Raw genomic sequence first — 25977 nt, 5'->3', positions numbered from 1 at the left:
AGCCGCGCCGGCGTCATACGCCTTCGTTGTAAACATGGAGGCAACGGAGGCAGTTGAGGCAAGCAATGGACGCGTCACCACGTGATCAAACATGGCAGCGCCCACGGCACCGCCACGAAAAGGGTCAATAATCGTGACCTGCGTTTACCTCACTTTCTCGATTACGAAACCTCTGTTCGCGATAATATTGATGCCGTGCTCGAGTGCTAAACACTTTTGCTTGACTTTGTTTGCCTTGAGTGTCCTTTTAGTACCTATAAACAGTAATCGTAATCATGCTCCTGTGGTCCAATTGACGACAGCTAGGTGACGTAGACAGCATCAGTCCGTAATAAATAATACAGTGGCAGCAATGACGGCGGATGGATACCCTATGCATATTCACTTCCAGGACATCTAGATACCTCGGATGTCTTGAACAGCGGACATCCCTTGCATGCGTGCGAGACGTCATGGGGACACATGGGCATTGCCCGGACCAGTAGCGCGCACCCAGGATCTCTGCCAGGGGGGGGGGGGGGGGGGGGGGGGGTTAAATTTTTGTGCGGGGCGGTGACGCAAGCACTTTGCATAATATGTAATTTCCTTGCTTTAGCCAAAGGAATCCAACAGCAAATAAAATGCCAAATAATGACACCAAGGATGATGAGTTTTTTCCTAATTTTATTTCTTCAGTGTTTTACTCAAGGTAATTTAAGAGTGAATGAATAAACTACAAGACAGTGATAGTGTGTTTTTGTTAATCAGGAAAATTCTACCTCAAGCCACCTCCTGGATTGTAATGACAATGTGAACAGAGAGCTGAAGGTACACAATCGACTGGTGGGGCTGGACGCGCGGGGGGGGTTACAACACCCGAACCCCCCCCCCCCCCCCCCCCCTCCCCGTCGGTGCGCCACTGGCCCGGACATGCCAGGGCCTTTTGCACACACCCGTTCGGAGACGACGATACATTGCGGGCACACGTATGCTCAGAGTCGCGCGCGACAGTATTCCACCTTTTCCGAGGCCCTCCGACAGGCACAAGCGCCATGTATTTCACTGAAGTTTCTAATGTGAATTAAATACGCAATGGAGCATACAATCGTGAGCAGGAGATTATATAAATGAGAGAACATTTATTTCGCAAGAAAACTTAAGAAACGCGCTTCTGGGGAGAGGGAGGCAACTATTCAGGTTGGGGCCGAAAAAGGTCCAGATTCAATATCCGTGGGACGTCCTTGAGAGACATCCAAAAGACGTCCGACGGATGTTCGATTTGCTTCCAAAGCGGTGCATGGATCAATATTGGGATGTGATGTAAATGTCCTGCGGACGAAGCGTTTTCAATAAGAACAGTGACGTAGGAGAACTCACGTGGATATCGAGGGATAATTATCTAATAACAGGAACTCCCAATGCCATCGCATTTACTTGAGTGAAGCATTCGGAACTGCAAGAATTATCCTTAAAACTAACGCTGAAAAGAATTATTTTTAAAACTAAAGCATGAGGCTGTGTAATGACATGAAGTCATGGAAACAATGCCGACTTGTTTGTAACATCCTTTGGTGCAATTTCAGTAGGATGGCATCATGCAACATTTATAACACTTAAAAGAACACTACTTTTCACTCATGCTCCATCCTATAGTTAACAGCTTTACATCACAGACTGTCTGTATAGTTCAGCAAACTATATCACGAATGGGGAATGAGCATTGGCGAGACGTGCAGGCCCTTGTATTGATGAGAACTTTAGCCTTGCCAATGAAAGAAGCTGCTCTTCATCTTGGCTGACGAGTAACACATTGTATGCTAAGGCATTTTATAAAATCTTTATTTTACAGGCAGAAACTAAGTGAACAGAAGTGTGACATTCAGTTAACCATACTGCATCATGAAATAATCAGGCCAGCATGGTATCTGGCAGAATTGCACAAATCTTGCATACCGTTTCAACAGCACCATCAATGCAAAATCTCCAATGAATTCCTAACACTTACGGTATATTACAGTTATGCTCCGTCACCTATTTAATTAAATGGCTAGCTTTATTTTTTACACAGCTACAGATATTTCACCTGTAACATTTTTCTTCCATTTATCTAAACAGGTATTGAATCAACTGCTTAAGCTGAACAACAAAATATGTAACTCAAAAAGAAACAGTGAAGTTGAAGAAAATTTCATCCCTGTTTGGGAATAATATCTCGGCCCATAGAAGTTGCTACTCTAAATGAGCCAATAAGGAGGCTAGCAGCTGGCTGCACAAGGAAAAACCAATCTCTCCAACTGAAGCACTTGAAGCTGAAACACCAATTAAGCCCTGCAAAATCCCTTAATACGGGCACTGATGCATAAATAGGAAAAGTTGCCATCCACAAATAACAAATGGCTTCTAAGCAAAAACAAAAAACTTTTCTGAATTTATCTTCTCCACAATGTGGGATTTGATGGAAATTGTTTTCTGAATAGCATTTTATGCAGTCAAGCTCTCATTTAGGCACAGGTTATCATAAAGCATAGCTGCCTCGACACCACTATTTGGCCTAGCATGAAAGTATCCATGATATGCCAGGAGCACCCCAGAAAGGCAAATTTTAATTATGTCCTTGGAGAAAAAAACAGGTGGGTGGATAAACAGCTGTAGAAGCATTGAAAGTTGAGCTAGTCAATATTAACTTAATGTGGCTAAACAGTGCGAGGAAACATGCTCATTTTTTAAATAACTTAAGCCAGCTTGCACTAACCAAGAAAAAATTTTTGAATACTACTTATAACTTGGCCTAAAATATTACTGCAACAAAAAAAGTGCAAGCTAGATATTCCACGACAAGAAAAAAGAAAAGGTGACATCAAGCTGACGTGCACAACATCTATAAAAACGCAATAATGTGACTATGTGACATGGAAGAGGAATGCGACAAAACAAGCCCTTTACAATGTAAATAAGTTAAATGCTATATGTATGTACATAGAGGCACAGGGTAAATATTGTATAAAGAATGTGAAAGAAAAAGACTGAACAAGTTGTGCACCAGAATAAATAAGCTCTTCTTTACAGGGTGCAGGTTTTGATTTTTTGCACGTGCTAAAATCTGGAATAGATTACACAATTCAACACAGTCAAGCAAGAGTAATCACCAGGTACCAGGTAAGCAAGATAAAACCCCAGGTACCATACCCATCAGACTCTTTGGCAACTTTTTCGAAATTCAAACAAAATTCAGCCCCACAAAATGTGCAAACTCACAATACATAGCTGGCCGGCTCTCACTTTTGCACAGAAGCAGACGCATGTTGGTAGCTGTTGTCATGCCATATATCTTAAACCTTTGATGATCACTGTAGTTCCAGAAAGCAAAACAGAAAGCAAGCAAAAAGATGCAAAACTGCTAACAAAATTATTATGAGATACAGTCATGTCAGATGATTGATTCAGCTACACCAACTTTACTATACTTTGATGGACTGTCTATTAAGTAAGTAAGCTGTATTAGTGAACAACATTTCTGTGATGGAAAAGCAGCCACTTGAAAGTCACAAGAGATGAGAACGCAAGATGTGTGGCAATACCATCTAGCTATTCCCGCACGAGCTTGCAATGGTGGCGGTGATTTTGATAGCATAGGTTGGGTCTAGTTAATTGTTTATCAATAAAGTGGGACTACACTGCATTCTAAAGTGACCAAAGGTCGCAACCCAGAACATTTCAAAAAGTTGCACCAAACGGCCCAAATTTGATAATATACCTCAAACTTCGAGGTTTACATGCAAAATTTGCAAAAGAGAAGTTCAGACCTCATTTTCTCCAATAATAAACCATTGCTGCCATATGAATAAAAATAGGGCTTTGAAACAATACTTAACCAGTCCTGACCAATTGATTGCTGCTCCTTACTGTCTCTTTAAGGGGGGGATGCGGGGCTGAAAATTAACTTTTGAACCGTTGCACGGATATTTATGAAAAATTATAGGTTTATGTATCAGCTATCTTCTTGTTTTAACTATATATTCTACATTTCATTAATACAGATAAAATAGAAAAGAAGTTATGGCTGTCATATGGATCAATTAGACATGTGACCTTAGGAAAACTATCATTTCAGAAAAATGAAGACACACTGTTTTTGTTATATAGCTTCTAGGGGGGTTTATAGTGAGAGATAAGGCCAGTAGCGTTTCTTAAATTGCATTTCTTAACGATGTTATCACTTTGAGGCTAAGTTCAATTTTTTTGCATTGTCATTATATGTCAGAAATGTAATAATCCCTTGTGTTAATAAAAATGTTTAAATATAAAAAGTATCTCATCTTGTTGCTGACAAAATTTCAGCCCAGAAACTACTTTAAAAGCAAGTTTTGGCAAAGCAGTTTGGAAATGATAGTTTTCCTGAAGGTTTTGTTCAGCCAAAAAGCGCCGAGAAAAATGAGTTCAGAGGTTTCAGAACGCGCTATTTTACTTTAAGACCAAAATTAATGAATTGACGTGCCCTGCCCCATCGGTTGGACCCTCCTTTTCAATTCAAACCTGCTCTGCGGCAATTGCTTCAAATCGTCACTTTCTTTTTTTGATCTTCAGAGCAGTCCAATGCCCTTGACTGTGCTCGTAGACAGCCACCCAGCCAGAATGCCTTGCATTTTTAGTTCTTATTTTGCTGCATTCTTGATGGAAGGTCTCCCATGATTAAAATGCGCGATAAACTAACTTTCTAATGCGGGCATTCACTCAGTGTGTGGTTTCTCGCCTGCTCTGCAGCCATGTCTTGAGCACAGCATTCATGGGCACTCTTGACAGCGAGCGCGCGTTACCGTCACTAGAAGAGAATTCATTTTTTTGTTTTCTACAGCGCAGATTGCAACCAAGGTTGGTGATGAGCTTCTTTTTACATCTATAAATCCAAAATAAACAAAATTAGACAATGTGTTAGTCTGTCAAAAATTGCTATTTTAGCCCCACATCCCCCCTTAAGGTGTGACTGAGTACATTCTCTGTATCAATTGCAGTTTCAGAAGAGGGGAACCTTAAAAGCGCTACCATCTCAGTCATTGCTTCTCGTCCGCAAGTCCCCAATGCATGCACTAAATGGAATTAATCAATTAGTACAAACAAAGAGTGGTACAAGGAAATGCACCTTTCCTTTACAATCAAATTTAATATAGAAGCATACTTCTATATTGCATTTTATTTAGCAATATGTTCAAACCAATTCATCCAACCAAAGTGCTTCATGTGCACCTTGTGAATTAAAGCCTCTGCACAAAAGCTTGAGCCTCCAACGCACAATTCTATACCAGCTAGCCAAGCACATGGGGTCAAGAATTTCATCCATACACCATACACAAAGCACACACACACAAAAAAAAGTGCATGAACAGGCATGTATAAAAACAGTGTGAGTGCATCAAATACACCTCTAGCGTTATGTATAATGTTGTTTACCAACAGCTGTAAAAATGTGGAATGCACGGAGAAGAACAGTGGTCCCAAATGAAATGAATGTAAACAGTGCACACGGAAAACTACAATGAAATCACCTATTGGCGTTTTACACATAGTTGTAAAATATAAGAGATGTCTCCCAAGTACACTTAGTATGGAAGGCATTTAAACTTGCTGAATATTTATTTGACCGTGACAGAAAAGCCCATCTATATACGTTGAAAGATGCACTCAAATTGCCTCATTTGTTTTTCTGTATTTGTATCTGGTGGTTCACACACATGAGAACTCAAGAGCTGGCCTAATACAGCAAATATGCTATTTGTGAAGTGTAAATTTCTAATAGTACTTAAAAAAATTCCTTTTTTATTTATATAGCCATTTCTCTAACTAAAAACAAACAGAGAGTACCAAATAAATGGACTGCTGCAGAATGTTTCTTCACAGGCTAATATTAAATGAGACACAATAAAATACAATCTAAGAAAACTTGCCGTAAAGCGCATGATGTGGCAGTACTACAGATGGTTTCAAGTAGCACCACATGGTGCTTAAACACAATGAAATTCAATACATTATTTTTGACTTACCACAAAACATAACTAATATCTATACAATTAATTTGGGTGTTCAATAGGTGGATATTCAACCATATGCCAAATATGGCTGTAAACTGGGAAGACATGATCAAGTTATTCATTTCTGCTGAACAACAAAGGTAATCTGTGGCATGGCATTGAAATACCAGCGGTTGCGACTCTTGCGCACACAGATGGCGACCATGGGCCCTGCAGTGCATTCAATAAGTTATTTCTTTTTAAGTAATGGACCACTTTTTTTTTTACCAAGTTTCCTACAACAATTCTAACCTCTGAATGAAGTTGCAGATACCCCTTTCAACATCAAAATTCATATATAATAAAAACCAATGAAATACAGTGGAACCTCGATGATAAGATTCTGCGTAATACGTATTTCGTGATGACAAAATTTATTTTCTTTTCTCGATAATACGATTTCAATCGATAATACATTCAATGATACGACTTTCTGATGATACACTCCGGTTCCCCTGAAGATCGTATCAACGAGATTCCACTGTATGCCTTTTAAGTACTGGACCACTTTTTTTTTTTTAATAACTTTCCTGCAACAATTGTACTTTCTGAAGGAACATATCCCTTTCAACATTAAAATTCGTTTATAATAACATGTGATCAGCACAAAATGCAGTTTCTAATGCATTAAAAAAAAAAGAAAAGGAAAGGCTTGTTTTCAAGTAGCTGCTTTTCATTAAATGTTCTCAATATTGCTGGGAAAGCCACATACAAAGTGCTATTTCTGTAATATATGAAAATAACTGATGACTTATATGCACGGCACATCCTGGTCATTACAAAAAAGGTTCATTGCTGTGCTATTTTAAACCAAGAGGCTCACAAAGCTTAAAACGTTAACATTTTTTGACACAAGTTATAAGTGCAAGCCCAAGGTGCCTGGCCATGTCACGTATTTGCCGTGAAGTCGCACCTCGAGGTGAAATTCGCATACAACCTGAACCCCGACTTTACTGGAAAATTTTTTGCATTTTTAGTGTGGGTTTTCCAGCGAAATTAAGCTATATAGTGCTATAATTACAAGTAGTCTAATTTGGTTCAGCCACAACACAGAGGAGATGAAAGATTGCCTATGGTGAATAAGATGACTTCGCTAGAGAAGCTATCGGTACATGTTAAGACACTTTAAAGGCAGCAACAAGATGACAATGAACTATCACAGCAGGTGGGCCTTGCTAAAGGAATTTCAAAGGGCAAGGAGGAAGTGTGAAATCAGTCTACACGAAAAGTTACTAAAAACTACATATCAAACCTACTGGTAAATGGCAAGATATTTCAGGCTGGCTGTTTCACCTCCTCATGTCCTGTAAGCGATCCATTTTATGATTACACTGCCACTGTGCACAACGAAAAATACTATTAGCAATTGGACCAAGCAAGCACCATGTGGCTAGCATACTGGCTCTATTGAGAAATGTCATTGCAGGTGCCTTTTTGCATTGTTCTTGCACAGTTCAGCTTTTCTGGTAGAATGTTTGATGAAAAAGAGCAATCATTTTTTACTCCAGCTCACCTGTCCCAAAGAAGCTTGCTTTGCCATTCTTGGCCTTCACACAGTGTTAAGGTTAAGTATGGCACAAGTGGAAAGCACACACAAGTGAAAGAAACCACAGGCTCCCACCTTCGTGCATGTATGACCACGTGCATTTCACTCAGTGCCATACTTAACAGTGCGACTAACAATCTTGACAGATTCTTATTTGAAGTTACCCACAATGCAGTAACTTCTCTATGTGACAGCATTTCACCATTTCAATGATCTTGCATGATTCCATAAATGCTTGCTTATTACCATAATTTGTTTTTGGTTACTGCAACAAATGACATCACCACTATCAAAGTGTTCCTCACAATAGCAACTGCTACACGTAGGCATTTTCTTCCATTTTGCATTGTGAATTACCATAATGGCAACAACACTAAGACAAATGATCTTTGGTTGTACAGTTTTCGAAAGAATATAAAATTTAGTGTCAACCCCATAAAATGTTTGGTGAAGTAGAAATTTTCATGCATTAGCTGTCTGGCGCTCAAAGCTATGTTGTAGGAGCAACTTCAACGAATTCTTTTATGCTGGTATCTGACAGTACTGCTTTAAAAAAAAAAAAAAAAAGCACTGCAAAGGCACAAGAGAAGTACAGGGATTCGGTGTTCAGAACTTGTAACTTCTCTCTCTGTCCGTTGTGGTTTTGTGTTTTCCCGTTTCTGTGAACTTGTACCAACTCATCCAGTTAAAAATGGCACTGCAGCACTGGTTGGGCAGCGGGAAGTCATAACATTGGTAAATCTATGACAGCTGTGTTTAAGAAGGTGTCCATTTGTCAAACTGAATAAGTCTAGTTTTATGTTTGGTTGTCATTTGAAACATGCATGGACAACACTTGCCTCATACATTCTTGCTTAATTGCCATGCATCACTGTGATGCAAAGGATAACCAAGCTAAGAATGAAGACAACAAATACATCCTAACTGAATATACGCATCCTGCACAAACTCATCAAAAACATGAGGCAACAGTTAAAAAAAAAGAAACATAGAAGGGCACATCATTCAATTAACTGACGCCCATGGTCAGCCTTCCACTATCTCAGAAAACAGACATTTTTGCACGGGCAAAGCACACAACATATCTATAGTTCAGTTCCACAAACACTTATGATGTACAGAGCTAAAGTGAGCACTATGATGAAACACTGGGGTGAAGTACCAGAGTGCAGCAATTTAGTCCAGCTCCAGTGATGACCGTGGCGAATCCAATGCCTGCTCACTGATGGTTCTCAGGGGAGACCGTCGGCACTCAGGCGGTGTCATGGACTCGGGTGTCGAGTCTGTGCTGGTCACAACTGCACCCTGGTAGTTAATTATGTCCCTCATTAGTTCTTTGGGAAGGGGGCTGTCCACTATAAGGTGCAGAGATATTCCTTCCAGCCATTTCTGAAGCAGCTCAAATGGTGGCCTGCATATCAAAGAACACAAAGAAATATTTTCACGTGCTCTTTCTGTTTGTGGAGTCATGATATGGGCTCTTATAAACAGAGCCCAATGAAACTGCCAAGTACTGTTCGGATAAAAGGACAAGATTAACTGACAGTAAAGGAGTAATACAAGAGGTGATAATAAGTACTTAGATAACAAAATAATTATGTAGACGACACTAACACTTGACTATTACCACTACACATGCCTGGCGACATATTGATAAGTACGTATGCGCATGACCACTAATAAGATGAGCGATGTCGACAAACTATACTTGCTATGGCAATACTAGTCTTCAACAATAGGCCAAACTTCTGGCAGATGCCAGTTATACCTAAACAGTATACACAAAACCTCAGCTAGAAATTGGAATTGTAGGAGCTGGGAGTCGTGGTCTCGCAGTCCGACGTCAAACTGCGGGTCGCGCTCTTGCCTACGCCACCGGTGTGTCTCGTAAAGGGTAGTTGGCCTACGCTATCATGGCGTCACACGAAACCGTGCTTCTCCCCCCCGGGATTGGACTTGCCCCGTGAGAACACGTCACCGGGACACGCCTTGATTGGCCTCCCGAGCGGCGGCCCCCGGGCAGCCTCTCCACCCGAGCTCTCGTCCGCTGAGCGCTTCCTCGCCGCGGCAGATGCTCACAGGCCCGCAATGAGGTGGTTACATGAGACCTTTGTTCTCGCGACTCCTCGTTCTCACGCTTGGCGGACCGCTACCCGGTTAGCCCTAGCGCAGCGGGCACGCATACTCAATCGGTCTTGCGGTGAGCCTTGGCCCATAAGCGCCGTGACTGTCGCACTGTGCTGTATCTTGGGTGAAACCAGTGTTTGTTGGCGATCTGACTCCGGAGCCTTCTCTGCGCCGTGTCGGAGAGTCGATGAACCCTGCCGTAGCGCCTTCGTGCGTTGCGGAGTGGAGGAGCGTCGTGCCCTTTCCTGACCGTCGCTCGTAGGGTAAGCGTTGTGCAAACCCATCTCCACAATGTCCACCACTTTCTTGTGAAGAAGATACTTCGACAGAAAACTCTTTAAGAAAGTAGGTGGTAACAAATGCAGGCTCAGTAAAAAAATGCAGTAGAACTTCGAAAAAATGCACGAAAGAAGGTACTAACTGAGAAAATGTACAATTCGTAGTCACTAAAAAATTCGGCAAACTAAACTGTAGTTGACATCTGTGAAGTGATGCACGAATCGTTGCAGCACGAGATGCTGAGGGAGGCCAAGCTGGTGACGCCCGAGAGGCCCGAGACGTGCGTTGTCGTTTTGGGGCTTCGGCAAGCTTACATTTGTGCTCCTCAAATTCGGCCTGGGTCAGCAGTTTTTTCGAGTGGGGCACTTTGTCGGGAAGTTTTGACACGCCTACTCAGCACAAATCGTTGTGGCATGAGATGCAAATGTGCATCGAGCTGGTGGGTCTCGAGCGACCCAACACGCATCATTTTCCTGTTGATTAGTCGTTTAAGACGGTGACGGGAAACAGAAACAAAATCAAGCTGATGGGCAATGCCGGAATACGATGCTTACAATGCCACCAAAGCGAAACATGACATTCACTTCACGCCACCTGCAACAGGGAAGGCAGCGCAGTCCGTGGATAGCATATGCTGCTGTGAACATCTCAGCCGAATTTTGCAGTCGTGCGCGGTACGTGGAGCTTGCAAGCGGAGCGCTAAGTTACCTTTTCCTCAAACACTCTCTTTTTAACAGAAGCCTTCTCCTCACTTTTTTTCAGACGCTGTATTTGGTCATATATAGCATATTCCCACACATGGCTGCTATTGGCCAATAGCTGACATCAATCAAGAAGGGTGTTTGGATCACTGCACTTCTTCCTACTGTTACTGTGTATATTTATTGATGCAGTTTAACTCTTTCCGTACCGCGCCCATTGGGCATCGTTAGCCCGCTGTTTCGAGACCTTCCGCACCACTTACGGCATACCTGCCAACCTCAAGACTTTCAAATTCGTAAACTCGCGACTGGGGGGGGGGGGGCGTGCACGGGAATTCTGCCGAGGAGTACGACTTCAAACACACTTGGAAGTACTGATAGTATCTAGTACTGACGAGGCTTCGAGCACGCCATCACACTTCGCAGCCTCTACGGCTACAAAACACCGGAGTGCCGGAGTCGCACTGCGCCCGATGCAGTAGCACGTCGCACAAAAAAAAGCGAGGCCCACAAAACAGGTCATACAGTAAAATTTCGTTAATTCGGATTTCACGGGACCGAAACAAATGTCCGAATTAACCGAATGTCGAATTATCGAGGGTATCAAGAAAACAATAAACAAATGCTTACTACGTCAACACGCTCTTATTTGCAGTATGAATCAGCAAATTCTGTTTCCATTTTGCATAAACGCAATGCGGAAGCTGCAATTCTCGTCATCTCGCGACTGATTAGAGCTCGCAGCGGCGAAGGTTTCGCGACTTCCTTCACATTGCGGCCGCGGCGCGCGTCTTCATCTGAGACGGGCTTTTCACTAGCGCGCGCACATCCCGTTTATTTTTTCGCCAATGTCGCCGGGTCGCCGCCCATCGCGATGTAGACGGTGCGCCTCTTCCTCTTCACAATCGCAATCTCTCTCTCTTCATCCTCGACAGCTTTACACTGAGTAAAAACGAAACTATTGCTTACCGCAACCGCTGTCAACGTGATCATGCACGGCGACCTTGCGGTTCTGAAGGCGCGCGGCCGACGCACGCATAGTCAAACCGAAACTACCGTTTGCTGCAACTGCGGACGAAACCGCTGTCCATATCGACGCGATCATGCATGGCGACTACCGAGTTATGAAGGCACGCGGCCGACGTGCGTACCGAGTCAAAACGAAACTACTGTTTGCCACAACCGCAGCGGACGGAATCGCGGCAGCTATCAAGACGATCATGGTTGGTAACTACGCAGTCATGAAGGCACGCGGCCAACGCGGTGCTATGTGCGGCGGTAAACGCAAGCTAGGCACGAATAGGAACAAATAGGCACGAAGCCTTCCGTCGTTGTTGTCATTCCAGTACTCTCCGTCGCTTCGTTTCGGTGGACGCTAACGTTGTTTTGGCGCGGTCCATTCATGTTTCGGAGGGTGGCGTGGCTTAGAGCTATGGGCGCGGACCATTCGTGTTCGGAGGGGCGGAAGGGCAACGGGACAGAGGCGCGCGAGGCTGGCGATGCGGAGAAGGATGGAAAACAACGCGCGGCGGCGTGGAATGGCTCAAATTTCTTTTCTTTCTTTCTTTTTTTTTTTTGTCTTTTCAAGGAGTTCGTATTCCATTCCCTGACGGCACGGACACTGAGTGAAAACTAGAGTGTACTAGTGAAAACGAAACTACTTTTTACCGCAACCGCTGCGGATGAAACCGCGGCCGCTATCAACGCGATCACGGATGGCGACTACGCAGTTTTGAAGGCACGCGGCCAATGCAGTGCTATGCGCGCCGGCAAACGCAAGAATGAAAGCTTTAAAGGCTCAAATAGGCACGAAGCGTCCTGGCGTTGCTGTCATTCCCGTACGATTTGAACTCCGTCGCTTCGTTTCGGTGGACGCTAATGCCGTTATGGTAGAGTACACTCTAGTTATAGCTCGTTTGCGTCGCACATTTGCGGCGCTCCGCGCTCGCCGAGCACCAAGAATTGTCCGAATTAACCGATGTGCGGCCAAATACGTCCGAATTAACGAGAGTTTCATTGCATTAAATAATGCAAACGCCTGCCGGGACCAAAGGACGTGTCCGAATTAACGAGCTTTTACTGTACTCGCGAAAAAAGCCTAGCGTCGCGAAAAAAGCCTAGCGAAGGTGACAGGCAAGACGACTAGCCACAGCCTCCCATACCGAAACTGTGCCTGCCGCATCGACCCGAAATCGCCGTCGTCTCTGGGGGCGCCACTTACGTACAGGTGGACCTCTATGTTGAGAGTAACGACAACCAGTGACTTCCAGCCGTCGTCAGGTACTCCAACAATCCGATGACGAAGGCAACGTCACAGATTGAAAAATCTCCTTACTCTGCAGACAATAAAGATTACGGCGCATACCTCCATCTCTGCGCCCCTACCCACCAGCAACGGTGTGAATTTATTAAAAATTTTAAAAACTATTTCGCGAATATAACCACTTTTCCGTAAAAATTGAGCCGACATTCGTAAAATCGTAAGACGTGTCCAAATTCGTACATTTTACGGAAAATTCGGAAGAGTTGGCAGGTATGCTTACGGACACACTGCACCATCAGACGTGAAAGGAGGAGAACTATATTTTTGTTTTCCAAGCAATTTGCGTTTTTTCCCGCCAGCCAGTAATTTTTTAACACTCTCCGAAGCTTCGCGATCATCAAAGAAGAAAGCAAAAATGGCCGCCTCCAAAAGCGGCGCGCACACTTCTAAAGATAGCAGATCTCGTGATTCCACTGCGTCTGCGGCTGATTTTATCTATGGATCGAGCAGCAGCGAGTCCGAGGATGTGCCTTTTCGTCAGACTATGACTTTTCGTCAAACCAGTTCGGTACGTCGACAGCTACAGCCCGTTACGCCAAACTGTAGTGCTTGATGGTAAATTTTTGTAGTAGAATACCTGTTAAATTAAAAATTTAGATTTTTTCAGAGATAGTGCCTATCAGATGGTGATACATTTTGTATATTTGATAATTTGTGTTACATTTTTTTCTTAGTAGATACCAAGCGTATCTTTACAAACTTTGTTCAATTTTATCCCACAATCTTGATTTTGTCAATTTATATATTCTTTATGACATGCATCTCGTTAATAAAACTTTTATGCATGAAAAGTGAATTCATTCTGCTTTTCATTTATGTTATCACAAAAAATATTGAGTGCAGCAATTCCTTCAGAAAAAAAAAATTTGCATAACCTACAAAAAACACCGATTTTCCCCAGGGTAGGAAAAGAGTTAGTAAACAGGCTGAAGTAAGCAAAAATCTGCTTTCAAATTTCTATAACACTTACGTAATTCTGAAAAAAGCAGGCTGTCATCTGCCCACGCTCGGCCGTGGCCGCCCACGTAGGAACTAGGAAACTAAAGTTTGACCAGACTGCTTATTGGTGCCGTAGCCATCGGGTCTCCATAATTTCAATTATCTTTGAATACTCAACTAGCCTCGAACCACGCAAAACTTAAGATCAGATGACACGCACGCTTGCTAGCGCACGCTCACTCCCGACTAGACGCCTTGGCAGGCTTCACTTCGTATTGAGCTATTGATAGCGCTTCAAAATGTGCAAGTTGGATGTGGCTACTATCCATCAGTCAAGCTGGTGCCAGAAAAAGCCAGTCTGCACCATTTAGCACGGCCAGACTGGAGCATATGAGCGCGTGGGCGCACTCAATCCCTGTCGTGCACAAAGCGAATGCTGCAATACGCACTACCGTTGCATGTAGCTGCGGTCTGCTTTGTAGCAAAGATACCACGGACGCCGTGGGGTGCCGCAATGAGTCCACTAGCAGAGCACACTGCAGATCACTGAGGACAACTGCGTTTGGCACGTCGTAGGCGCCAAAATCAGATATAGTGGTGTCTACTTGAACATACAAAATCAAATTTGAACTGCACACCACAGTAGCATTCAGTAGGCAGAGCATTGTGGGCACACCCTGCTCCACCATAGTCTTCACAGTGCAAGGTATTGAAGGAATGGGAGCACTACGAAGGGTATCATAGGCGACCTTTGACTGCCAATAACTCCACTTCTGCTGTATGCATTGAAGTACTTCTTGCAGCAAAGTATTTATGAAATAGTCGATTTTAACTTCAAATGCATTTCCCGACTTTGATAATTTATAATCCTAAACCACCAACCAACCCTCCAACACCCCACCAATTTATTCCCAATTTCTTCAAACTAGCTCTATATGACCCCTATTTCCTGTTCAGCTAAACTTAGTTGGCTGAAAGTCTGACGACCAGCCACTTGAAGCTGTCCTAATGTGTGTTCTTCAGCTTGATGACACTTGTGTCGGGAGAGTCGCCACTGAAACTCTGTTGTCTTTGTGCACATTTTTTGCAGGCAAAATGTTTTCAACACCAACAATGTTGGACGTCATTGCTGTTCTATGGTATGCGCCTACTGCAGGAAACAAATATTGATTTTGACCCACACTTAAACAATGTGCGAGCTGTTGACCAGCCAGAACCAATCATGCAAGGAAGCATAGCATGAGCATTTGTTAATAAAGTGAATGTTTCATCAATTTCACTGGAAGCCTGTTCATATTGTGAGTTATTTCAAGGAAGCAAGAATTCTAACCGTGTGTGTTCGTGACGGCATCTTAAAGGCAACTCATTTTTCTCAGCTGTACTCTGAAAGGACAGCTGAGAAAAATTTTATTAGGAAAGGTTTCCTTTTCATTTTCTCTGCTAGTAACCAAGGTTTCTCTGCCATATATACAAAAATGGAGTATTCAAGGAGTACTTCACCTGACTAAATGAACTAAGTGTTGCTTTATTTACAAATTTATTACGAAGCAAGCGACCACACATACGAAGAGAGACAGGACGAGCAGTATCCCGAGTCTATCCTACTATCCCAGACTAAAGCGCCTTCAGTGTTTCTTCGTGTGTTTGGTCGTTTGCATTGTGCTCAACTTATCGTTGAAAAAAAAAGATCATCAACTCGCCCAACTACTAGTTCTACTGGTTGAGAATACGCACCTTTTTTCTGGATCAACGTCGCAGCACAAGAAGGCAATGCGGTAGAAAGGCTCCGGACAGCTTGCACAAAACTTCTCTTTGAACACAACAGTGTTAAGGCCAAAGTCATTGCTTCGGGGCAAGTAGTCAGGGTCAGCCTGCACCCTGCCAATGATCTGAAAAAGCAATAGTTGCCTTTCACCACTTTTCTCTATCACTGTACAAGGCAAAGGGACAAAATCAAAGCACAGCATCGGACACAGCCCATCTTGCTAAGAGCAAACATTCAAATTTCGTGCCTTGTGGAACACCATTCTTGGGCACCTGTAAAAGCATTGTCTTATTGTGCTGATATATTTGTAGCCAAGGGAGACTCACTAAGACAGCCACTTGAGTGGCCTGTAGGCAACGAAAGACTTGGTAAATGGATACTAAATCAGGCCAGATTAATTAGACATCAGGATGGATTAGCTGCTTGCATTCCTCAACTGCAAATTGGTTATACACTGAAAGCCGAAAAATGCAGCAAAAGACGAGGACATTATAGTGCTACTGTTAACAATACCATAGGAGAACAAAGAATTGTTAATTCAGAGATGAACTTCAGCTTGGCATATCCCTGCTAGATTTCAAGCTTGAAATAATGGTGATCATGAATCAAGAAAAAACAAAGAAAGAGAGTGACGAACAGAAACATTTATGACAGGTAAACTTTTCCTGTGCACTACTATCACAAATGGTAAAGCAGGTAAGAAAAGATAAAGGTCATCATGATGGTCCTCATCAATGCCAGCACTGCCATTTACATAGAGATGTTGTGGAGAAATGACGTACTAGGCCTGGCCTCCTATGTCGCCAATGTGCGCGCTGTGTGGGGTGCAACACTGAAGATATGTGAGGCTATATATTAATTAGGATCCATATACACATGGCCACATTTGGCAAGGGCCACAACCAATTCAGTAGTGGCCGCGTGGCATACTACAGGGTGTGGGAAAAGTTTCTGCACATTCCAGAAATCAGTTGTAATAAACCCAAATCGCCCAAACCAGAGGAATTTCTGAATCTTCCAGCTAAAGAATTGTGAAAGCAAAGATGCACAAGTACAAGGTTCAGAAAGCTCATAGACTCAGAGCACATGAAAAAGAAACCAAGGTCATAGGATGCAAGCAACTGCTCTAACACTCTGGCAGCACGGCATGCCAACACAGCATTCTCTACACAGACGAGGCAGTGTTTAAGCCATTGAACGACAGGGCATATTGATAGGAAGCGTCGAAAAATCCCCAACGTCATTGGAAGGATTAGCTAGAGTTTCTTACCCACCATCAGCGATAGTTTTTGGGGCAATCACTTCTGATGGAAAGATGCAGCTGGTTTTCTTGAAACAGGGAGCCAAAATGAACAGTGTAATTTATCGGGCAGATGTCCTGAAAGAGCCCTTGCCTTGGGATGAATCCCACTTTGGAAACCGTCAGTGGGCGTATCAGCAGAATTCCGCTCCGTCTCACAAGACGAAGGTGGTGCAATAATGGTGCACAAAGAACTTCCCCAATTTCATTTCCACTTCAGAATGGCCCCCAAACTGCCTGGATCTAAGCCTGCTTGACTTTTCAATCTCGTCTGTGTTAAAAAACACAGTCAGCTCTACTCCTCACTGCAATTTAGCTACTTTTCGTCGGGCATTAGAAAAGCATGAAGTTAATTAGACGTTGACTACATTCGTACCACCATCAATGTATTTACGAAGTGACTCAAAGGCTTTGCTTGCACAAAATTATTATTGTTAACAAAATTGTGATTTTGTTACAGTGCATCACAACTATATTTATGGGTTTTTATTTGAGTGCAAAAACTTTTGCGGCACCTTGTAAAATTTGCTTAGCAATCCAACAGAAATTACGGTGCTATAGTAGCATTACAACTTCACAATAACATGTGAATTACATTCAACTACATTGCGTGGCTTACTTTGTTTGTGGCTGGATTAATGGCAATCGTAGCATGCGAGAATCAGAATCAGCATGCGAGAATTTCTGGCAGATATTTTCCTCAGCTATACAAAGTAGTCATAATCCATACATCTTAAGGATAATTCCGCAGACTTGGCAGATATGCTTGCAGCTTTGTACACTTCTTACATAAAAAAAAAAGGGCCCAATTGTGCTTGCCTCCAAAAATGTCACAATAAAATGCCCTCAATATTGACTTTAGTGAAAGTGACAGAGAGGGAGGTTTCGGATTTCTGTTCCCATAAGTATTTATTTTACTGCTAGACAGTATCCAGGGGACCAATACAGCTTCACGTAATTACAGTCAACGTCAGATTTTTCGGACTCCCTCGGTGCTGCGAGAACATCAGAAGAATTGGGTAGTCCAAAAAAATGAATGCATGCTTTTTACTGTTCCCAAGGGCTGAGATCACCACAGGCACATCTGAAATAGCTCTGAAGGCCTGCCAGTACACTTATTAGGCATATCGGTGCTCGTACTGTGACAGGAGATAGAGGGCGCACGCATGTATAATTAAAGAATATATACTGTATCCCGTGACAGTGGCCCCTTTCCATTCTCGATATGCTTCACCACAATACATTTGATATGCTTGACTGCCTATCACTGCTGCATTGGGGTGAAGCTGACTTTTGGGAACTGGCATTATTCAACGTTTTACCCTTGCCGTACTTTCTGCACACCGAAGCTGTCCGAGAGGATGACAAAGGCGGAATTGGTTCCATTGACGACAGCGGCGAATTCTTTCAATGAAAAACATGGCACCGAACAGAGGACGTATTCTGAAACGTTCCACTTCGGCGATATTTCGCTTTCGATTTCAGGCGCACGCTGATTGGCTGTTTTAGCAAAATTGGATGAGCTGATTGGCTGGTTGAGCCCGACGTCATTCAATTTTGCTCAACCAACCAATCAGCGCGCGCCTGAAAGCGAAAAGCGAAATATCGCCGAAGTGGAACCTTTCAGAATACAGCCCTAGAAGGAAGCTCGGCAGCGAACATTGAAGCAGCTAGGCCTAGCATTGCTGCCATGGCCACGGCTGCCAGTGGATCGGCGTGCGAGAGCACTGGTTTGACGCTGCGAGATAATAAAAATGGCAGTGGCGGTGGTTTCGATTAATGCCATTTCAGCCATGCGGTCATGGCAAAAAGTCCGGAAGATCGGACGGTGAAGAGTTTCAACATCCAAAATTTCAGACATCCTTATACACTGGCTCTATGGGATACGTGGTGGTGCTGTCAAGACACCCGAATTATCTGGCGTGTCCAAAAAATCGGGCGTCCAAAAAATTGGTCGTCGACTGTATAAGTCATATCACGGCCGCTGAATAAAAGAAAAAGGTACGGTCTGTCACGTCAGGCGGGCTGCAATGGGAGCGAGCGTCACAGCCGTAGCTGAATTCGCGGCCGCTTGGCTGGCCCGAACGGCGCTATTTGCGGGGGGTGGGACGCGTCGGTTTCCATAGGTGATGGCGTTCCTAGCGCGGTCCTCATGCTTTTTCTATGCCATTTTCGAGACACGCGGCAGGCTGCACTTTCTTTTTTTTTATCTAGCGGCCGTGGTCATATAGTCACACAAGCTTCCAAGTGCATATTGCGACTGCAGGTCAGCCAATGCCTACACATTGCTTCCTTAGGCACTGGTGTTTGCCAGCACAGTACAAAAGCTATTTCTGAAAGGGAAAAATTGTCATCCAACTGACTGTAATATGAAGCTGCAAAGCACCATTCTGCAAGCCACCATTCCACAGGAATGGCACGAGATGCAGCTCACCTCACAGAGGACGATACCAAAGGAGAAAAGGTCCACCTTCTCGTCGTACAGTTTCCCGGTCATCATCTCGGGCGCCATCCAATATGGGTTACCCACTACAGTGTAGCGTTTCTTGCGCTCGAGCCGCTTGCTGCCTGCTCCAACACCACCGCCTGAGGTACGCTTGGCACCAGTGCTGCTCCTGCGGCCGATCCCCGCCACACTGGGGTCGCTCATGACACGAGCCAGCCCAAAGTCAGCCACTACAACCGTATGATCCTGCAGCAAACATGCAACCTTGATGTGCATATCGGGGTGTGTTGGTGGCAGCAGTGTGGCTGCATGTTACACTAGTGGAGAATAAAAGGTACAATCTTGTAATGCACGCGCTGGCCCCATCATATGGAAGCTCCCGAGTTTCCCAGGACAGCTCAAAGTTGCTAGCTAGGCAAACCTACTCCAATAAAGGAGTTGGACAAGTAACCTTCAGTCAAGAGGAAGGCTATGCATGTTATTCGTTATCAGAGTCACTGCACCTCTCGCTTAAACCTATTCACAAAAGAAAGCCAGTGTTCCATAACATGTAGATGACATCATGTAAAAATGTGAGAAACTGGACAAGAAAGCGGACAGATGCAGTGCTGCGGTGTCCTTTCTCTCTTGTCCCGTTTCTCACATTGTTTTTACGTAATGATTGCTTACCAACTAGCTCATCTTTATATTCTACTTATGGTATTTACTTGCACAATAGATGCACTAGCATAATAATTTCACCCCAATTTTATTTTTTAAAATCAGGATTTGTGCCCCTTTCGTAATAATCGCACCCCCAACTTGGGTATCATGCAGTCCCACACATGAACGGCTGTGCTATAGTTTCCCGCTATAGTGTACTCACTCGAACTTATGATGATAGTGCATGCCACTGAAAGCCAGCTGCTATATGAAAGCCAGATAGCCAAATGCTATCTGCGGTCGTACCAGCGCAACAGTTAATCAAAACGACACATAGCCAGTTCCGCAGCTAAGAGTGGACCGGTGAGCCGTACATTAGTCTTATTAAAGTGAAGCTTTCTTTGCCTCTTCTCTTGACTTTTGCACTGCTGCTGCTGCTGTCTTGCACGCCATGTCAGGGGGTGGTTGAGAATGTGTATAATGCACATGTTGGGGATGCAGGAGAGACACCTGTGAGCCCATTCCAATGCGAACTTTGTGGCCGTTGCCGCAATACCCTCTGGAGCTCTCTAGTCGTCACAATGCCCCCTAGAACTCCCTGGCCATTGATACAATGCCCTCTGGAAGGCTGTAATTACGCGTTAGCCCCCCGAGAAAGCATTGCAGAAGCTGCAGCACTTACTTTTGTACTCACGTGCAACAGCCCAGAGGGGAGAGAGTATGGTGGAAAGACCAGACAAAGAATGCGTAAAGCCAACACCCCGACGAAATGGGGGAATAATGGCCACTCTTCGCTCTGGCAGCTTGCATACATGGGATGATCACGGGAGAAGGGAAGGGTGCCGTCAGAAAGCATGCTTCGTTTAGGGTCTCTTCAACAAAAACACTACTATGTACTAGACACGGCAACAGTTGCAGACAAACTGTAAAAATTTCAATTCAAGGTATGATACAGCATGTCTCAGACCTTGAATGTAAGAAGAAATGTAAGAAGACCACGCCAGGAGGTACAAAGAAGACGACTTGCGAAAAGAATCACCAGAAAAAGCCTGTAGAGTGTATAAGGAGTGTCGTCTACCAGATACCTACATCTTGAGGAGCCTGCTACATCGGCCAGACCGGGCGATGATAGGCTAAGTGAGCATAATAGCAATGTGAAAAAAGAGCAGGCCGATGGTTTTCTTGCACAGCACTGCAAGAATTGCCCCTGCCGGCCCATCATTGAAGATGCCGCGATTCTAGGAAAAAGCCTAAACAAGATGACCAGGCTCATTATTGAGGCATATCACATCGCCACCTTCAGTGGGTCTCGTATCAGCAAACCGCCCATTTCATTATCAGGAAAAGAGGTGGAATTAATGCGTATGGCATGATTATTATAATTTTTTTTTCACTTACTTCCCATTCTGTAATGAGATGTGCTATCAGGATGGTCGGAGCACAGGTTCTATTGCAGGCAAAAGAGTGGTATATATGTATGCTGTGATCCTGCAATAAAAGCTTGTTGTTGAAAGTTAGGACCAAACGTGTGTGCTGTCTGTGTTCTTCTTGTGTCCTGTTTCTGATGCGCTATGCATTTTGCCTCCATCATGCACTACTATGTGCACTACTTTACAAGTGCCTTTTAAGTGCCAGTGAAGTGTCTGCTTTTTGCTATGACCATTGACCATATCTTGTGCAACAATGACGATGCATTTTTTTGGTGTAAGGATGCAAGTCTCACCGACCACTCCCCTATTTTTGCTTTTCTTGCATGCCACAGAAAATAACAATGCTAAACACAATCTTACAGCAAGACATAGGATCAATTGCCCAAACTGCAGAAAAAAGATTTCGTGAAGTACTGAACAGTGACACTCAGATTGACTGTGTGAACTCTGTAAATGCTTAAACGTACATGGTATCTGATTTACCACACACAGGAACAGCAAATAAGAGGAACTGTGGACTTCCAGTGATAAATAGTAGGATTGGTGGCACTACCATGGTAAAGAACAGAAAATTAATAATTAACATTTCCAAATTCTTTCAAAATGCAACCACAAATTCTTTAAAAATATACAGCCAACTTCAAGTGAGAACATAGCAGGAAGGACACGTACATAAATATTGCAGCAGAGAAAATTATGACAAGAAAAGAATTCTTACTTCAACATAGTGGACAAAGTGAACAGTAAAATCGCTGGAACAACTGTATTATTGATGTCGTAGAACTACCAGCAACCCCCTTTTCTTTGTTGACAATGAATCCCATTTCCTTTGATTAAAATACTACCGTTTCCAGGAATATTTACTATAGAGAACTGACCAACAGAAATGAGGGTGCCATAGCTTGCCAGCTTCAGCCTGCAAAGCACTGCTTGTTACAGGAGAGCTAAGCCTGCTAAATATGAACTGCAGGATGCACAAGAAACTAATTAATACAGTAAAAGCTTGTTAATTCACACCACATTAATTTGAAATTTTGGACAATTAAAACTAATTGGCACAGTCCAGCTAAGCTCCAAACAACTCTAAGTATTAAAAAGCTTGTTAATTCGCACTAAAATTGGGTCTGTCATGGATAATTTGAACTGCGAGCCGCCAAGGCCAACTCCTGGCTCACACTGGCAGTCACTTTCTTAGCTAAGCAACAGGTGTTGCGACACGCTAATCACCATCGTCATCATCAATCCACGCCCCATCGACACCTTCCTTGAATTTTAAAGGCTATGCTTTTACGAACTGCATGCACCAGAAAAGATTACAGGAGCCAGAAACATGTCATGGCAGCCATGCTCTTACGTTTATTTCTTCAGGTTAGTTGCACTGACACTGATAGTAGAGCATGCAGCTTATGTGGTGTGGCATTGAGCAACTCGCCATATGCAGCGACGTGGCAACTCCCAAGTCGCAAAGGTAGAGCAACTGAGATAAGCTGCACTGTTTTGTTTGTTTTTTTTGCCTTTGTGGTGTCAGTGCCTCAATGGTGTGCCACTGAATATACGAAATTTCAACAAATGTCATTGGAGTGCAAGTGAATTCCCTTAAGGTGCATGGAGCACTTAGAATTACATGTATGCAGATGTTGCCAGGCAGAAGGCCAGTAAGTGCCAGTCTTCTTCAAACAGTCATACACATTGCAATGCTACTGGTATCTGGATCAATACAATCATGATATACCGTACTTGCACGTAAATAAAGCGACCACGAATATAACGTGAGCAGCGTTCTGAGGCTGGAAACTCTGAAAAAAGCGAGTGAGTGAGATAACTATTTGGAATCTGGCGATTGGGAGTCCCGGGCCTGGGGTCGCCTAGATGGTCACTGGGAGCTGTTGCTCCCGCACGGCCTCCATGGCTCACCGGATGGCGCAAAGTTGGTCTTGGAGTTCTGAGCTGAGCAGCGCAGCCGACCACCACGCCCGTAGATTTTCCGGGGAGACTGCCATTTTATGTTGATATATTTTACACCCCCACAACATGCGTTGAAGGGTGGCTCTAGCAGACTTGCATAGCTTGCATATAACGCTCGCGTACATCTCGGGGTAGAAGTCTTTAATTGCAAGCTTCGCATTATATTCGTGCAAATACAGTACTACAGCCGCATCTCGATAATTCGAATATTCTCGATAATTCGAGGGGCCCGAACATTTGTTCAAATTAAAAGAAGTTCGAATTAAAAGAAGGCCTTATTTTTGAAATACTCATGCACGATGTAAGAATGGTGCGAGTCGTGAAATGCAGTGCACAAAACACATCGCGAGCAAGGGCAACGAAATTGCCCACTCCGGCCAACGCTCGCTTCCCGATAACGGCAGAAAACTAAACTTCAGGGAGCTGTCAGCACGGCGACAGGCACGCGCGGAGAACCTCGAATGTGAGGGAGGAGGGCAGCAGAGAAGCGGATTTGGCCTTGGCAACGCTGTTGCTTCGGTGGCAGTGGCTTCGGTAGCTCCCCCCACCTTCGACTGTCTCCGTGCACGCCCGCCGCCGCTCCTGCCGGCCTGGCGCCAGCTTAGCCCGCTCCCTGAAGTTTCGTTTTCCGCCTTTATCGGGAAGTTGGTCAAACTGGGCCTCCGCCACTGCGTTGGCGGAGACGTCAGTACGTACACGTATGTTTTGGCGCGACGGTGAAACGGCGACCTTGCCAGTTGAGAGTGAAATTTCCGCCGCGTTATTTTTTTTTTTCTTTTTCGCCGCGCGACGTTGAGGGGGTCTCTCCTTAAATTTTGCTCTATGGCGGTGTCGGAGCAATGCCGGTCGGAGGTGCCGCCGCGTGATTTGGCCTGCTGCTGAGAGCATTGTCGGTGCGCCGTATGTTCGAATTAACCATCGCAAATGCTTTCGCGTTCGAATTACCGGGCGTTTTCACCCATAGGAATACACATAACTTTGACAGGACCACAGCGTCAGTTCTAATAAACCGGAAGTTCGAATTAAGCGTGTTCGAATTAACGAGATTCGACTGTATTACTTTAACAAAGTTTATACAGTTTCACTGATTCACCATGGGGCATAATTCGCTGTACCAAGTCCATTATAAACTGGGTTTCACAGAACACCCTACGACATGCACCTTACACTTACACATGTGAGCAACAGTTGTGATTATGACATGAAAAAGAGAGGCTTGGGTCTTAGCGTGCCGAAATTGTGCGGTACAAACAATGCTTGCAGCAGAAGGCTCCAACTTGATGCATGTTTTCACATTCATTCATTCGATATGAATATTTTTTAAATTGAAGTTTCTGCACGTCTGTCACTGTGATGAGCACGTAAAGAAACAGGAGAAAGAAGAAAAAGACAATAATTGGGAAAAGGAGCACGAAAACACGAGGTGGCAGAGGAAGAGATAAGAGGAAGAAGATGCGAGAAAATAGGGAAGTGGGCAAACAAAAAGAACAGTATATATGAACAAATAAGCGAAAAAAATACACGTGGAGCTACGTTGCCAATGCCGCAAAAGGACACGTAGCAGAAGAAAGCAGCCCAGCTATGCTCTGGGACGACAAGCAGGAGGAGCTGGAGGCCGGACGTGATGGATGGCTTGTGGAGACGGTGGCCATCGAGTGGAGGTGTGGTTCAGCTGCAGCGGCTGTGATGCGCGAGCTGAGTGGGTGGCACTGGAGCCCTCAGCTACAGGCTGACGGCGCCGTTTCTGAAAGTCCCTACGGCTATGACCCGCAGGCTAGCGAAGTTGGCCGAGCGATTCAGGCGCCTCAGTCGCCCCTACATCCTGACCTTGTGACCAGATAACTGTGCACCGATGGCGGAGACGGCAACATCGAATCCCCGACGCATCGGCGGGCCAACAGATTTCATGTTGGAAGTAGTGACGACGAGGCGACGTGGCAACGCCAGGGGACTCAATGTAAATATTTTAAACTTACCATCTTTGCTGTTTGTTTTTTCAATTATAAATGTTTGTCTTACACGTGTTGACTTGTCCCTGTCCCATCTCTAGTTGCCAAATTCGTGACAGTCACTGAACACAATATAAACTTTAAAAATATGTAAATGCTATAAAGCTGGACAGAATCAAGGTAATGCTGTTTTGCCGTCGCTTGAGATACTCAGATAATCTTTTGCATTCTGCCTAATTAGATAGTCTTAATTAATCAACTTCAATATTATTACAATTAGATGAGAGTGTCATGAGAAAATTGTAGAGCAACATGAGAAACTCCCGATACAGCTTTCTGTCGCTCAATACGAGTTAGATGAAAGTGTTTTTCCGAGCGTGAAAGAAGCTACAAGTACATGCAAAATTGCCGCGTAACTGGCTGCTCGAGGTACTTTTGCTTGTATTCACGGTCCATTTTTCCCGCTCGGAAAAAAACACTTTTATGTAGCACGTATTGGGCAACAGAAAGCTGTGTCGGAAGTA

General features: G+C 44.1%; 2 protein-coding genes across 2 annotated transcripts in view; one reads left to right on the top strand and one right to left on the bottom strand.

The window, feature by feature from the left end:
- Positions 1-1797: 1797 nt before the first annotated feature.
- LOC119441669 (LIM domain kinase 1) lies at positions 1798-20078 on the bottom strand. Its single transcript, XM_037706263.2, has 3 exons — positions 19456-20078; positions 15691-15845; positions 1798-8998 (listed from the first exon to the last, which is right to left on the bottom strand). The coding sequence occupies exons 1-3, from the start codon at positions 19741-19743 to the stop codon at positions 8764-8766; spliced, it is 678 nt and encodes a 225-aa protein (XP_037562191.1). The 5' UTR covers positions 19744-20078; the 3' UTR covers positions 1798-8763.
- A 5007-nt stretch (positions 20079-25085) lies between these two features.
- Positions 25086-25977, top strand: part of LOC125943503 (eukaryotic translation initiation factor 3 subunit A-like) — a 15817-nt gene continuing 14925 nt past the window's right edge. The window contains exon 1 of the mRNA XM_049662849.1: positions 25086-25277. Coding sequence (XP_049518806.1) covers positions 25086-25277 — 192 coding nt within the window. The remainder of the gene's footprint in view (positions 25278-25977) is intronic.

Source organism: Dermacentor silvarum, chromosome 2 (genome assembly GCF_013339745.2).
Source record: "Dermacentor silvarum isolate Dsil-2018 chromosome 2, BIME_Dsil_1.4, whole genome shotgun sequence".
NCBI classification, from domain to species: domain Eukaryota; kingdom Metazoa; phylum Arthropoda; class Arachnida; order Ixodida; family Ixodidae; genus Dermacentor; species Dermacentor silvarum.
This window is presented reverse-complemented; position numbering and strand designations above follow the sequence as displayed.